The sequence below is a fragment of the Colletotrichum phormii genome (assembly GCF_030913505.1).
Source record: "Colletotrichum phormii strain CBS 102054 chromosome Unknown BDP81scaffold_36, whole genome shotgun sequence".
In the NCBI taxonomy this organism is placed as follows: Eukaryota; Fungi; Ascomycota; class Sordariomycetes; order Glomerellales; family Glomerellaceae; genus Colletotrichum; species Colletotrichum phormii.
Window position 1 is genome coordinate 289,645 of NW_026851478.1, and position 12,906 is coordinate 302,550.

Consider the following 12,906-nt stretch of genomic DNA (forward strand, 5'->3'; position numbering starts at 1 on the left):
GACATTGGCCGAACAACTGAAGCTGCTCGATAGCGAAACGTCGTGGGACACGAGGTCCGTCAAGTTCATGGACAATCCGTCCTCAAGACTGAGTAGACTTGTGTCTACACAAACTGCTGTCTACAGATCCTCTTCAGCCGTCTTTCGGAGGCCACAGTCTTCGGAGGGATCAATGACCATGACGCTATCAAAAAGGAATCTCGAGCTCGACCTGGGTCATTCGAGGGTTTATAAACGGACCCAAGATCGCGAAACAGACAGATCCTCATTCAAAACATCCAACGCCCCGACAAGTGCTTGGAGTATGCTCTCAGGTCTCAGTATCGGCGACACTTCCATTATGTCGGCGTTTAGATTGCCACTTACTCTCAAGGAGATTAACAAAATTGCGCCAGGGTCAATATTTTCAAGTCTTTTGATGGACCATCAATCCATGGAAGACCAGACTCGACCCAGACCATTGGAGCGCAGCGACACTCTGTCTCGAGCTATTATTAGGGGCAAAAGATTGGCTGGAACATTAGCTTTCAAACTTGATGAGTCTGATGACATGGCGTTCAGAGAGCCCAGAATTCAACATGAAGGATTAACAACTTTCACGTGAGTACTTGATCTCCTCTCTCCAAATCGGTCTTATATTGAGTAATCTAGTATCATGATAGTCGGAGACTCCAAAGCGCTCAAGAATGAGATGATCAATACTTTCGTCAACCCAAGACCATGGTTTTCATCCGAAAAAGATGTATATGTACACATCCCAAAGCGTACTCATTATTCTCGGAACGCAGTACGGTACGTGTCTTTGGCAACGCCAAAACTATAGTCTGTCGAAACTGTTCATGAATTCTGTGTTGACATGACAGTGTGAATGGTGAACTACTGGGTCTTGAAATACGCGACACGACGGGACTAGAAGATGACCGCTCTCTCAGGCAATAGTCGTACAAATATGTGGACGCGTTCTTGATTCTCGTAAGCGGGGAAAATGTAGTCCAGGCCGAAATCCAAGACTTGGTGAACGAGGTATCCAGCGCGCGACCAGACGCCCCTTGTTTTCTGGTCGGGACGTATCAGGGTACTAGGGCCACGGATCCCTTCTTTGGGTTGGAACGCATCGGCGGCATCGCAAAATCCTTCCTTGATTCAATAATGAAAGTGTTATACTTAGATGTGGAACACCCGATGAGCGTTGGAAAGGTGCTCGCACAGGTAGGCTTCATGTCAGGGCCGTTGATTCCATGACATATAGAGCTAATCAAGTTCCGCGCAGGCCATTGTAGCTGCGAATCGTAAGGGTCTGAGGAGCTTGCTCGAAACCCCCACTTCGCTTCAACTACCTATATCAAAGGTAGCGATCGAGTAGGGAAGATTGACAGGAATGAAGTTAACTATTCAGTACCTTAAGGATATCCTTGAGTATCAAGCAAGACAAAGTGATCAAATCGTAGCGAAATCAGGGAGAGAGCTACAGGCTGGGGCATTGTCGGTTGAATGTGGTCCGATTAAAGCTCATACTACCATTGAAAGGTCTCGTAGAATCGAGATACCAGACCTCATGGAGAGATTTGAATTAGGTGGCTTCCACCAAAGGCAATCGACAACAGAGACTTCTCAAATCACTTTCCCGCTTTTGATTTGCTCTGTTTACTTTCCTCCAAACTTCACTTTCACTGGAAAGGCTATCCATCTCAACGTCAAACTGCGAGTATCTGCTGCGCGGCCCTCGAGAAATACTGGCATGTGTGCCTTCCTTCACTCTCGACCCTTCCGAGGCAATCAGTCTGGGTGCCATTTCTCGGAAGAATCTGCGTAGGGTAGGCATTGAGCCACATATGATGAACAGATTCACCTCGACGAAACTTTAAGCGGGAAGTCGTTAGTTACTAGCTTGGAATATGGAGGACTTTGGAATAGGACGGGGCTGAGTACGTACGACCTGTTACGGGCTGGACCCGATTAGTGGATCCGGGCTAAGGCCCGGATTCTGCCACGATGTCAGAGCCCTCCCGGATAGGGGCTAGTTAAAGGTAGTAAGGAGTCCAAGCAACAAAGGAGCAGCTCAGATATATATACAGCGCAGGGAGTACACGTCGGGGGAGGAGCAGATTTCAGTAATTCATCATTCTACCCCTAACTGCAGTTGGCCTCTGAGAGCTTCCACCCTGCGGAAACAACCCCAACTTGACACACGACTTACCGCGCCAATTCCGCGTGGGTCCCACTTGAACGTTTTTCCTCTGCGGAATCCCCGCCCCAAATCTCTCCTCTTTAGCTTAGATTCTATACACTGAAATCACCCCTACGTGGCCTCACGAGGGCTGGGCTCTTAATACGACAAGACATTTGCAGGGGCTGCTACCCATGGGATATCATTGGATGAAAGAAGCGACTGCAAGTAAACCATGCGGACGACAGATGTCGTAACAGTTCTGGGCAGGGGATCAGTATGTTTTCCTCAGGCGGCTGGAATATGGTATACATACATGGATCCAATGCCAAACATTAGAACGCCTCCGACTTTGACAGCCGGCCGCATCTGCAAACGGAGAACCATGGGAATGGGTATGATGAAAAGAACGACATCAGAAACGATGTTGAAAACGGCGATGGCCATGTAAAGCACTGCTGAGTTGAGGAATGTTCCGGTGGTATAAGGGTCCCAGTTTGTGCGAATGGGTTGACAGTGGAACAGTAGATGTGACGCGATAATGATCGTGTACGTGGCTACCATTGCGATGGCCGTCATGATGGCGTTTCGGTACCACTTTTGTGGTGAAATGTTGAGGTACGCGGTCAGAAGCGAGGTTTTTGTCAAGCCGTTGCAAGTGATGAACACCGGGGCAACAATGTAAGAGCTCTGTGAGACCGTATTAACAAATGGTAAGTTCAAGTCGACAACGTCTAGTATGAACTCAGCCAGACGACTCACCAGCATGTGCTTCTCGTATGTCTGTATGGACATCTCGAAAGCATGATGGCCCAAGCCCCCTATCGATATAGACCCTGAAGGATGATGTGAGTTTCTTCATCGAGCCCCGAGAACCTGAAGGTCTAGTATCTTAGAAATTTGCACCGACTGCATGACAATGGAACAAATCTTGAAAAGTCAGTTTCCTTCGGGTTCAAATGGAGGGAGGTCAGAAAGTCACCCATGCGAAGAAGATCAGAACTGTGGAGAATGCGCGTCAGTAACAGCACGGACATGGTTGTGCGATGCCAAGTCACTCACAATCGTCAATCTTTGGACCATCGGATAGACAGAATTTGGTATAGAACCTTTGTATCAAGGTCAAGAATGCTAAGGGCCCCAAAATGCCAAATACCAGGTAGTGTTCGAGCACTTTCTGTTGTTGCGGATGGTCAAAGTCTACCTGGTAGCCATCGGGGGCCTTGATGACAGTTGTGATGCCATTCGTGACCCTAGACGGGCTACAGACAAAAGGAATACCTCTATTCCATGGGAAAACCACAGGAAGGGATCAAGGGGGGCTAATTCACTTTGTTCCTACTGTAGTAATAAGAAAGCATTAAGGGCCCGCCAGACCCTAGCTGAGAAATCTGGGAATAGCCTCATACAGAAGAAAGGGACGCGGAAGGGCTGCTTAGACTATAATGTAGCTTTATGTACCAAGGGAGATTGCTGGTACCTATGGCATACCCAAAATATATAGGGAACAGAGGTACTGTTACCCTATTGGTTGACTCGACAGATTCACAAGTCCCTATTGGCTCTACCCCGCCCTTGGCAAAAATGGAGCTATCTGGCACTCGATGGGATATTTCGTTGAGGTATTTTAGCCTCGGAGTCGGGGGTTCGACCCCCGTAATCGTGACTCGTCTTTGCCAATCCTTTTTACAAGATAGTAGGTCTTGCGGACCTTTTGATTGGTCAAGCGGCCGGAATATCCCTTTTCCGACGAGCCTTTAACTGTTCAGACGATTCGAATAACCGGCCTCCATTATCTGACTGATTGAATCGCGAATTGCCTCTCTTTTGACTTTTTGTTTGGCTGATTGAACTGATAGATCTGTTACGGTAGCTGCGCTGCCTGACGAACACGTCTTCATCGACAAGGGTGCCTTTGGTGCCGGCATGGTCGCAACATTTGTTGGTGTTGGGCAGCGATTATCAGGTAGGGGGTCAATGGGATGTATTGATGAGTATGAAGAACGAGTGGCTATGGGAATATCCCGACTATCTATATAGTGAGTGGAAGACCCTTTATACTGGCATATCCTTGGCAAACTTAGTCATGCTTGTGTAAGACCATATTGTTTCATAGGCATAGTGTGACAATCGTTGTAACGAGTGTACTGGGATGGGCCTGACACATATTTACAAGCCCGTCCTTCTTTCCTCCGAAATGCTGACCCCATCTCGGGAGTCGGTGCTGGATTTTCATGCTCAGGTACGCCAGGGCAGCACTTAGAGAGCAGACTGAACGACCGGGTACTTGGGGAACGCAGGTGCATAGACCTGATTAATGATCAGTAAGATGTTGGGATCTGGAATTCATAGATAACAAGATACGTACCGACTTGCAGCGAGCATTGAAATCGCCGGTTGACCCCTGAATGGCAGACAACTCATCTCCAGGGACTCCAAGCTTGATCAAAGGCCCAGACTGCGGTGACCCCTTGGCCCATCCAGGCCCGGCAGCCGGGTTCTTGATCCAGTCCACGAACCAACCATGGATTGAAACAGCCAGCGCCTGCTGTGCCTCAGTTACGCCCGTAAGGGAACCGAAGCACTCGTTGCCTCCATGAAAGAAGGGCACCTCGGTTCCGTGTGTGGGTGCTGTTCCCGGAACCCCTACCACGTTGTCGTAGGCTCCGAAGAATCTATAGACCCAGGTGTCTTGCTTGGCACTGCGCAGGTCCAGCAGATAGTCAACGGCGCAGTTGAAACGGGCGTCGCCATACTGGGCACCACTTCTGAGGGATTCCGTCTCATAATCGGAAGCATTATACGCTGCCAGAAGGTTTTCGTCTTCGATGTGCGCACTATCGGCATCGAAAGTGTTGATCCAAGAGCTGAAATTGCTGTTTTCGGCGCCATACACTAGACTGAAGATGGTGCCCTCACCATTAGAAGTTCCCGTAAGGAGCGGCACGTGTGATGCATACTGGCCAGCTGCGAATCTTGCAGCGTAATCAGAATGCCTCGTGACGTTATCAATGACAGGGGTAAACCATGCGTTAAAAGTCGAGTTGAAGTTGGCTGTTTGGAAGGCGTAAGTGTCAACGCTGCGCAGGCACTCGAGCTGGTTCTCCCCTGCCTTCAAGCAGCCAACCTCAGCCGCTACGGCATCGAGTGCTTCGTTGACTGGCGCGTATGCCGGCCCAGACATGGCATTCGCGCTCATCTCAACTGCTCCTTTGAGCCACGAATCTGGGTGGTTCCAGAGGTAGTGATCCACCTGCACGGCTCCGGACGAGTGGCCACCGAAGACGATGTGATCGGGGTTACCTCCGAATGCATGGATGTTGTCGCGAACCCAATCAAGTGCCTTTTCAACGTCGAGGATACTGAAGTTCTGTGACTCTTCAGGAGAGGCCTCGTTGAGTTCCGCCGAGTTCGGCGACGCATAGATGCTCTCGCGGGTGTTGAAGTTGACGTATACCACACCATTTCGGGCAAAGTTAGACCCTTGAAGTTGGGGGTTGCTATTGGAACCTGTGACCATCGCACCTCCATACATGTATACGAAGACCGGCAAATTTTCGCCTGTCGAGGGTGCCCAGACGTTGAGGCTGAGGCAGTTTTCATCCTGCTGGGTGTAAAGAGTGCCAGAAATTGCTTGAGGGCAAGTTGGACCATAAGAGGTTGCGATCACCGTCGAGTTAGACTTCGGTACATCTTGCGGCGCCCTCCATCGGTTCTCACCGGCTGTTGTTGCAGCAAATGGGATTCCTAGGAACACCGAGTTGCAACTCGCGTCATGGTACCCCTTGACGAGACCTTGGGATGTGAGGGCGTGAGGCGCAGATTGAGTTGAGTTGCTGCAAGTGCTTGCCAGGACTGAGGGCAACAAGCCGGAGAGCACCATGGCAAGGGCTGCAGCTGATGGCGACATGTCGTTGAGTTGCATGTTGTGTCGATCAATACCTCCAAGATGCAGAGAATGCGGAAACCATGTTGACGGGATGGGATTTCTGAAAGAAAAGGAGATGGACATTCAAGACCGAGTTCTTCAGGGCGTCTTCAGAGTGGATATTCATTACAAAATACGACCTCAAGGCCTTGTAAACCCCACTGAAGACCGTTCTGGATTAGCCCATTGCGACGGAATCTCGGTGATGTTGCAGCGATGCCCCAGGGAATCAGCCCCAGGCTCATTTATGCTTCTTTTGAAAGTTTGGATGATCCTCTCTTCCCCAGATGTTGATTCTCCTATGTCCCAAAAAAAGCAATTGTCAATAGTGCTGATGATGGCAAGTTGCAGAACTTAAGCATCCTCACATTCAACGTAATTGACGGAGCAGGGGGGGACGACGAGGTTACGTAAATAACCATAAGCACCGTCAGCAAACCCCCTGGCATAGCGGATAACTTGCCAAAAAGGGGAGATGGCTGGGGGCAAGGCAGTGGAGAAAGACACGACCGAGTTGAGGTCTTGAAAATATTGCAGATTATAGACTTCGGAGCTCTCTGTCTCGCTGGTTGTTCTCGAGCAGCGAAGTTTTTTCCCACTACGCGCTCTGCTTTTGCGCCGAGTACCTATTGGTTTCTCATTATGTTGGAAAGACAGTGATTACAACTCGTCTTTCTCGTTCCTGGACGGATCAAAAGTCTTCTTCTTCGTCATGCCAGCCAGAATATCGACAATCAAGTCAGCGGCAGCGACGGAAGTTGTCTCGGCCACAGAGTCATACGGCGGGCTGACTTCAACGACATCAGCACCGACCAGGTTGAGACCCTCAAGACCTTTGAGGAATCTCTTCAGCTCTCTCGTGGTCCAACCGCCCGACTCTGGCGTTCCAGTAGCTGGAGCGATGCTCGGGTCCAGGACTTTGGCTTTATTAGTCAAACATTCTTAACGGGGTTGGCATCAACTTACCATCAATGTCGATGGAAAGATACACCGGTGTGTTACCAACTGCGTCTCTGACTTTCTTGACGATGCCATTCATGCCAATATCGTCAATCTCATGTGCCTCAATTATGGTGAATCCGACGACATCTCTGTCGATCTCATAGTCTTTCGGGCTCTGCATTTCGTTAGATAGGGCGATCATCATGAAACCATCTCGCTACTCACAAAGAGCTTGGTCCTCAAGCCGCCATGAACACTGGTGCCCTTGCTGATGCACCCTTCTCGGCTCGCATGCCAGAAGAAGGTTCCATGAGTAATGGCGGACTGGTTCGAAACGATTCCCGTGTAGCCTTCATAAGGATCCCATCTGCGCGTGAGTATTGTTAGTGAATGATGACCTAAACCGGTAGAGATTCATGTCAAGAGCCTCACGTGTCAAGGTGCGAATCGAGATGGATGACTGAGATGGGTCCATAAACGGTCTTTAGACTGCGAAGAATTGGCAAGACTATGGAGTGATCGCCTCCAAGGCTGATGATGCGGGGGTGTTCCCATTCATCTAAAATTTAGGTTAGCGGCTGTGACTCTGCTTGCCTATTTTCGCCAACATAAGTACTCCGTAGACTTACTCTGATCGGTGGTCGGATGGTAGAGAATCTGTCGATACGCCTGTTCCATTTGCTTGAACGCATGGCTGGCATCAAAGGGGGTGATGGGCACGTCTCCACAGTCGATCTTTCACCGCAGTATCATGTTAGTGAATACATGATCCATGGGGATGTTCACTCGGATAAGCTCTCACAATCTCCAGTCCCTGTTCGTAAGGGTCAACCTCCCACACGGTGTTGTAACTACGCCCTTTCTTCTCCCTGGACGACCCAGCCCGAATACCTCTCGGGCCGAAGCGAGCTCCTGGACGGTAGGAAGTAGAGGTGTCATAAGGGAATCCCAGAACGGCAATGTCAAGAGGCTGGGCTCATGGTCAGATGAATCTTCATATGGCTTTCAGACTGCAGGGGGCTTTACCTTATTATGCGACTCCGCTAAACAACGTTGCCATTCCAAGTGCGCAAATGTCACAGGCTGAGAGAACGGCAGATCTTTGTCCAGATCTGGGAGGAAGCTTAGCTGGGAATCTTCAATCCGATCGCCGAGACAACTGAACAAACGTACCTTCTAGGGGATATTGATAGTTCGGACCAACATTCAGGCCAGCTGCAAGGTCAGCACCCGCGCAGAGTAGGATTGCATCTGCAACACGCATGTTCAAAGTGAGTATTGGTTTTCTTGGCTTGGGTGTTTCGCAATCGATCTGGCTTTATTAGGTGACATTTTTGTATGATGTCCATCGTATGATTTGCTTAAATAATACCCGACAAGACGTGCATGTTGAGATGACGACTAAAGTGAGGAGAACCAATGCCGATTCGAGGCCGATAGGTTGAAGCCTTGATGCACCTATCAGACGGTTGGAGTTAATCAAGAGGCAAGAGACTCCGACGGCTCCAACGGTCGGGAATAGGGCCCCCACATCGGTCAAGCCGACTCCTGGAAGTCGACTCCGATATCTTTGGGAATGTTTCACGCGCTATCATGGGCTAAGGCGCGCCTTTAGATAAGAGGTTGGCTTATCTCTTTGAAGTAGACAAATGAGTCGCGAATATCTTCAAAGTATTGATGAGTACGATATCTACATGGCAAGTATAAATGCAGATGGGAGGTAACATGTCAAGTTGCTTGGGGGTAGTTTGAGACTCAAGGTGAAGCTTTTCGGGAAAGCTTGTTCAATGAGCCCTATCAACATCCCTGTTTCCGAACTTCTGCCTCATTAACTCCTCAACCCGTCGCATTTTCGTTATTGCGAACATCTGCAAGCAAATATGATGGAAATAAAGACAGAAGGCGACAGCGACAACAAGGTCAGCGGCCACGTTGCGGCGTCATCCCACCCGGAATCCATCGAAGCTACGGAAACTGCAGAGCTGTCAACCAAGCGCGGTCTTTCTGCCCGACATGCACAATTCATCGCCCTTGGTGGAACCATTGGCACCGGCCTTTTCGTCGGTTCCGGCAGCACCCTCGCCCGCGGCGGACCGGCCTTCCTTGTTGGCAGCTACGTCGTGATGTCAGCTCTGATCTACTTGGTCTTGACTGCAGTCATCGAAATCTCGACGTATCTTCCGCTGCCAGGCGGCACCATGAACTACTACGGCAGCCGCTACGTATCGCGAAGTCTTGGTTTCATGATGGGATGGCTCTACTTCTACTCTTTTGCCATCTTTGTCCCCTTCGAGCTCACGGCATCAGCCTTGGTCATCGAGTACTGGCATCCGAACGTTAATAATGCCGTCTGGATCACGATTATGTTGGTAATGATCGTCGGTCTCAATCTTCTACCCGTCAAGTTCTACGGCGAAACGGAGTTTTGGTTCGCTGGACTGAAGGTTCTGACCATTGTTGGCCTGCTGATCCTCTCAATCGTGCTGTTCTTCGGAGGCGGTCCAACCCACGAGCGCCTCTATTTCCGATACTGGAATGACCCCGGCGCTACCAAGGAGCTGATCGTTTCAGGCGACGCAGGCAGATTCGTGGCCGCCTTGTCAACTCTTCTCAGCAGCGTTCTTCCATTCACCTTTTCGCCCGAGATGGTTGTTGTAACCGCCGGAGAGGTCCAGTCTCCTCGAAGGAACCTGCCGAAAATTGCCCGTAACTTCTTCTGGCGATTGATCGTCTTTTACATTGGCGGAACTATTGCTATTTCCGTCATCTGCCCCTCCAACGCACCGGCACTCACCAGCGGAAGCTCTGGAGCTGCGGCCTCGCCATGGGTTGTAGGGATTAAGAACGCGGGAATCAAGGGACTCGACAGCGTGATTAACGCCGTCGTCGTTACGGCTGCCTGGTCCGCCGGCAACTCGTTCCTCTACTTGGCAAGCCGATCTCTGTACTCGATGGCCTGTGAAGGTAGCGCTCCACGGATCTTCAAGCGGTGCACCAAGCAAGGAGTTCCCATCTACGCCGTCATTGCCAGCTCGTTGTTCTCACTCTTGGCTTACATGAACGTCAACTCAAACGCGGCAGACGTGTTCAATTGGCTTCTAAATCTTGTCAACACTGGAGGCTTCATCTCATGGGTCTGCTGCGGAATCATTTACATCCGCTTCCGCAAGGCCTGCGACGTTCAAAACTTGCCAAAATCAGCTCTTGTTGCACGATCCTTCTTGCAGCCTGTTGGATCATACATCTCTCTGTTCATTTTCGGACTTCTCTGCTTGCTCAACGGCTTCACTGTCTTTTTCCCATCCCGCTGGTCCGTGGCCGACTTCTTGTCAGCGTACATTGGGCTGCCATTGTTTGTTGTCATCTACTTTGTTCACCGATTCTTGCATCGCGCCGATTCCTGGGCTATCTCCTCCCACGAGGTTAATCTCAAGACTGGTTTGGCCGAGTTAGAGGCAGAGGAGGCGTTGGAAGAACCTAAAGAAGGGTTACGGGCGCGCCTCAAGCGCCATGCAGGCAGATCGTCTTAGAGAAAGAGTTAAGCGCATGAATGATAGGGCGTCGCAGTCTCCTGCCTGGATCTTTGAGAAGACCGATACAGCCTAAAGACCTGGCAATGCGTAGGGCTTACTTCATCAAACAATTGATAATCTCAGATAAAGTATGAATAATATTAGACAAGTTTCTCGGCTCCAATTACTAGAGAAGTCATCCTCTTCTCACCTCTCTTAACCTAGAAGTCCTACTCAACTACCCATCATGATGCGACAGGCTAGAGTTCTCATAGTGGGCTGCGGCTCTGTGGGAACCATGTGCGCGTACGCACTTCAGAAGTCTGGAGACGCTGAGGTCACTGCAATCCTGCGGTCCAACTATGATCTAGTCCACGCCCGAGGCTTTCACATTCGAAGCATTGACCACGGGGAAATCGATAGTTGGAGACCTCATCACAGTGAGTTCTTTGCCGGTTCATTCCCCTCACAAGTGTAATGATATTGAAGCGATACAGTGGAAAGATCCCTCGAAGACACACTCAAGCATGGGCCGTTCGACTTTGTCTTGGTGGCCATGAAGAACTTGCGCGATGTGTACTCGATCCCGAACATCATTGGCCCAGCCATTACAGCCCAGACATCAATCATTCTCGTCCAGAACGGCATTGACATTGAGCGGCCATTTCTTGAAGCCTTTCCGGCCAACATCTTACTATCAGGCGTCCCACTGATAGGGTGCGAACTCAACGGTCGTGAGATGTTGCACAATGATTCAGACATTCTTCAGCTTGCGTACTGGCCGAACCCCAACTTTTCCGACGAGGACCAGAGCAACGCGTGCTCCACATTTGCTCAAATGTACAACACAGGTGGCGCCAAATGCAATGTTCAGAAGGATATTTCTTGGTTTCGATGGCGAAAGCTCATCTGGAACGCTTCTTTCAACACCGTCTGTGCCATAACAGGTCTGGACTCTGGCGCCATTCAGGATGCAGGTGGTTCGGACACCCTGATCCGCCCGGCCATGAGAGATGTTGTGGCAGTTGCCCAAGCAGCGGGTCATGTCTTCCCCGACGAGATACTGGATAACATGGTGGCATTCACGCCCAAAGAGGCTCGGTTGAAGCCGGGTATGCAGGTTGATGCAGTGAGGCAGAAGCCCATGGAGATCGAAGTAATATTGGGGAATCCTATCAGAACCGCGAAGAATCTTGGCGTATCGGTTCCAACCTTGGTATTTCTGTACGCTCTTTTGCAAACTAAGCAATGGGCTTTTTTGAATATGGGAAAATAATTATTATTCCAATCATTCTTGATGTGCTAGTAAGAAGTTATATACAATTGAAGTTGCTTTTCTCCATCTCCATGCTGTCAGTAAGTACATGTACACGTAATTGGCCTCCTAGCGGCGGATGTGGACTCTCATGTTGCCGTTGCCCCAAGCGTTGTTCTGTCCGAAGACGAGACTACCACGGGTGCAAGCATCCATGATCTGGCCAGCCGACCGGGCAACGTTGCCACACAGACTGGAGGTGTCCTTGGGAGGGTTGCCGCCGGTAGCAACACCGGCGATCTGAGCCTGGCCACGGTGGCAGAAGACAGTGGCGCTGACGACTGCTTTGCACTGGACATTGGCGCGAGCAGCGATGAAGTCGATGCACCAAACGGCGTCGGCAACCTATGTTGGGCAATGAATGTCAGTAGATGCGCGTCATGATGATATATACTGCGATGGCCCCGGAAATCTCTCGTGATAGGGTGACCAAAGAACAGTCCAGGGTGTCTTACAGAAGCAGCGTTGTCGTTGTCGTTGAAAGTACAGCTGACATCCTGCTGACGCTTCTCAAGGCCATCTAGACAGTAATAAGTGAGCACTCTGTATGTGTTATAATAAGTCAAGCCTGTATCACTAACCGCTTGAAGTCTGGTTGAATGCGAGAGCCATGGCCTCCTCGGGAGAAGGATGTTGTCCGTTGGGGTTGGCAATGATATCTTCGGCCCACTTCTCGAAAGAAAAGGGAACATTCTGCTCGCTAGCCTCGGCGGTTGGGGCGGCGGCAATGAGAGGGAGAAGGGCCAGAAGGCCGGCAGCACGGATGAAGCTAACCATTTTGTGAGAGAAAGATGTTGTTCGAGAGAAGATGAGTCGAGGCGATGATCCGAAGAGGAAAGATACAGCTGGGTGTCTGCCATGGAGCTATTTATACGCGTTGAGATGTCATCGTTGAAGTGCCTCGAGAAATCGCTGAGGAGGACATTGGTCGATAGCATAACACGCTTCCCACATCTGGAAGTTCTCTGGACATTCAGAGTCGCCCCGCTGCTGAAGGATGTAGAGTTTGCGAAGAAGGCTGGCTCAGCTACAAGGTATTGAA

At 50.2% G+C, this 12,906-nt stretch overlaps 6 protein-coding genes across 6 annotated transcripts; 2 read left to right on the plus strand and 4 right to left on the minus strand.

Moving 5' to 3' along the window:
- Positions 1-1,570: 1,570 nt before the first annotated feature.
- Positions 1,571-3,419, minus strand: BDP81DRAFT_334373 (uncharacterized protein; the record flags this gene model as incomplete). The annotated part of the gene is made up of 5 exons (XM_060585757.1): positions 1,571-1,859; positions 2,334-2,429; positions 2,484-2,857; positions 2,930-3,003; positions 3,230-3,419. Coding segments are annotated over 5 exons (1,023 nt in total), but the record flags the coding sequence as incomplete, so codon positions are not given.
- A 1,007-nt stretch (positions 3,420-4,426) lies between these two features.
- Positions 4,427-6,092, minus strand: BDP81DRAFT_334453 (carboxylesterase; the record flags this gene model as incomplete). Its single annotated transcript, XM_060585765.1, has 2 exons — positions 4,427-4,477; positions 4,536-6,092. 2 exons carry the CDS (start codon positions 6,090-6,092, stop codon positions 4,427-4,429), a joined length of 1,608 nt encoding a protein of 535 aa, XP_060438393.1.
- Positions 6,093-6,755: 663 nt separating this feature from the next.
- BDP81DRAFT_334515 (arginase family protein) lies at positions 6,756-8,301 on the minus strand (the record flags this gene model as incomplete). Its single annotated transcript, XM_060585770.1, has 8 exons — positions 6,756-7,012; positions 7,062-7,212; positions 7,263-7,404; positions 7,470-7,596; positions 7,667-7,772; positions 7,840-8,007; positions 8,064-8,149; positions 8,211-8,301. 8 exons carry the CDS (start codon positions 8,299-8,301, stop codon positions 6,756-6,758), a joined length of 1,128 nt encoding a protein of 375 aa, XP_060438394.1.
- A 616-nt stretch (positions 8,302-8,917) lies between these two features.
- On the plus strand, positions 8,918-10,587 carry BDP81DRAFT_466132 (amino acid permease/ SLC12A domain-containing protein; the record flags this gene model as incomplete). Its single annotated transcript, XM_060594359.1, has 2 exons — positions 8,918-10,485; positions 10,554-10,587. The coding sequence occupies 2 exons, from the start codon at positions 8,918-8,920 to the stop codon at positions 10,585-10,587; spliced, it is 1,602 nt and encodes a 533-aa protein (XP_060438395.1).
- Positions 10,588-10,799: 212 nt separating this feature from the next.
- BDP81DRAFT_334532 (ketopantoate reductase PanE/ApbA C terminal-domain-containing protein) lies at positions 10,800-11,825 on the plus strand (the record flags this gene model as incomplete). Its single annotated transcript, XM_060585771.1, has 2 exons — positions 10,800-10,989; positions 11,047-11,825. The coding sequence occupies 2 exons, from the start codon at positions 10,800-10,802 to the stop codon at positions 11,823-11,825; spliced, it is 969 nt and encodes a 322-aa protein (XP_060438396.1).
- A 108-nt stretch (positions 11,826-11,933) lies between these two features.
- BDP81DRAFT_334379 (uncharacterized protein) lies at positions 11,934-12,641 on the minus strand (the record flags this gene model as incomplete). The annotated part of the gene is made up of 3 exons (XM_060585758.1): positions 11,934-12,209; positions 12,320-12,384; positions 12,446-12,641. 3 exons carry the CDS (start codon positions 12,639-12,641, stop codon positions 11,934-11,936), a joined length of 537 nt encoding a protein of 178 aa, XP_060438397.1.
- Between the last annotated feature and the right edge of the window lie 265 nt (positions 12,642-12,906).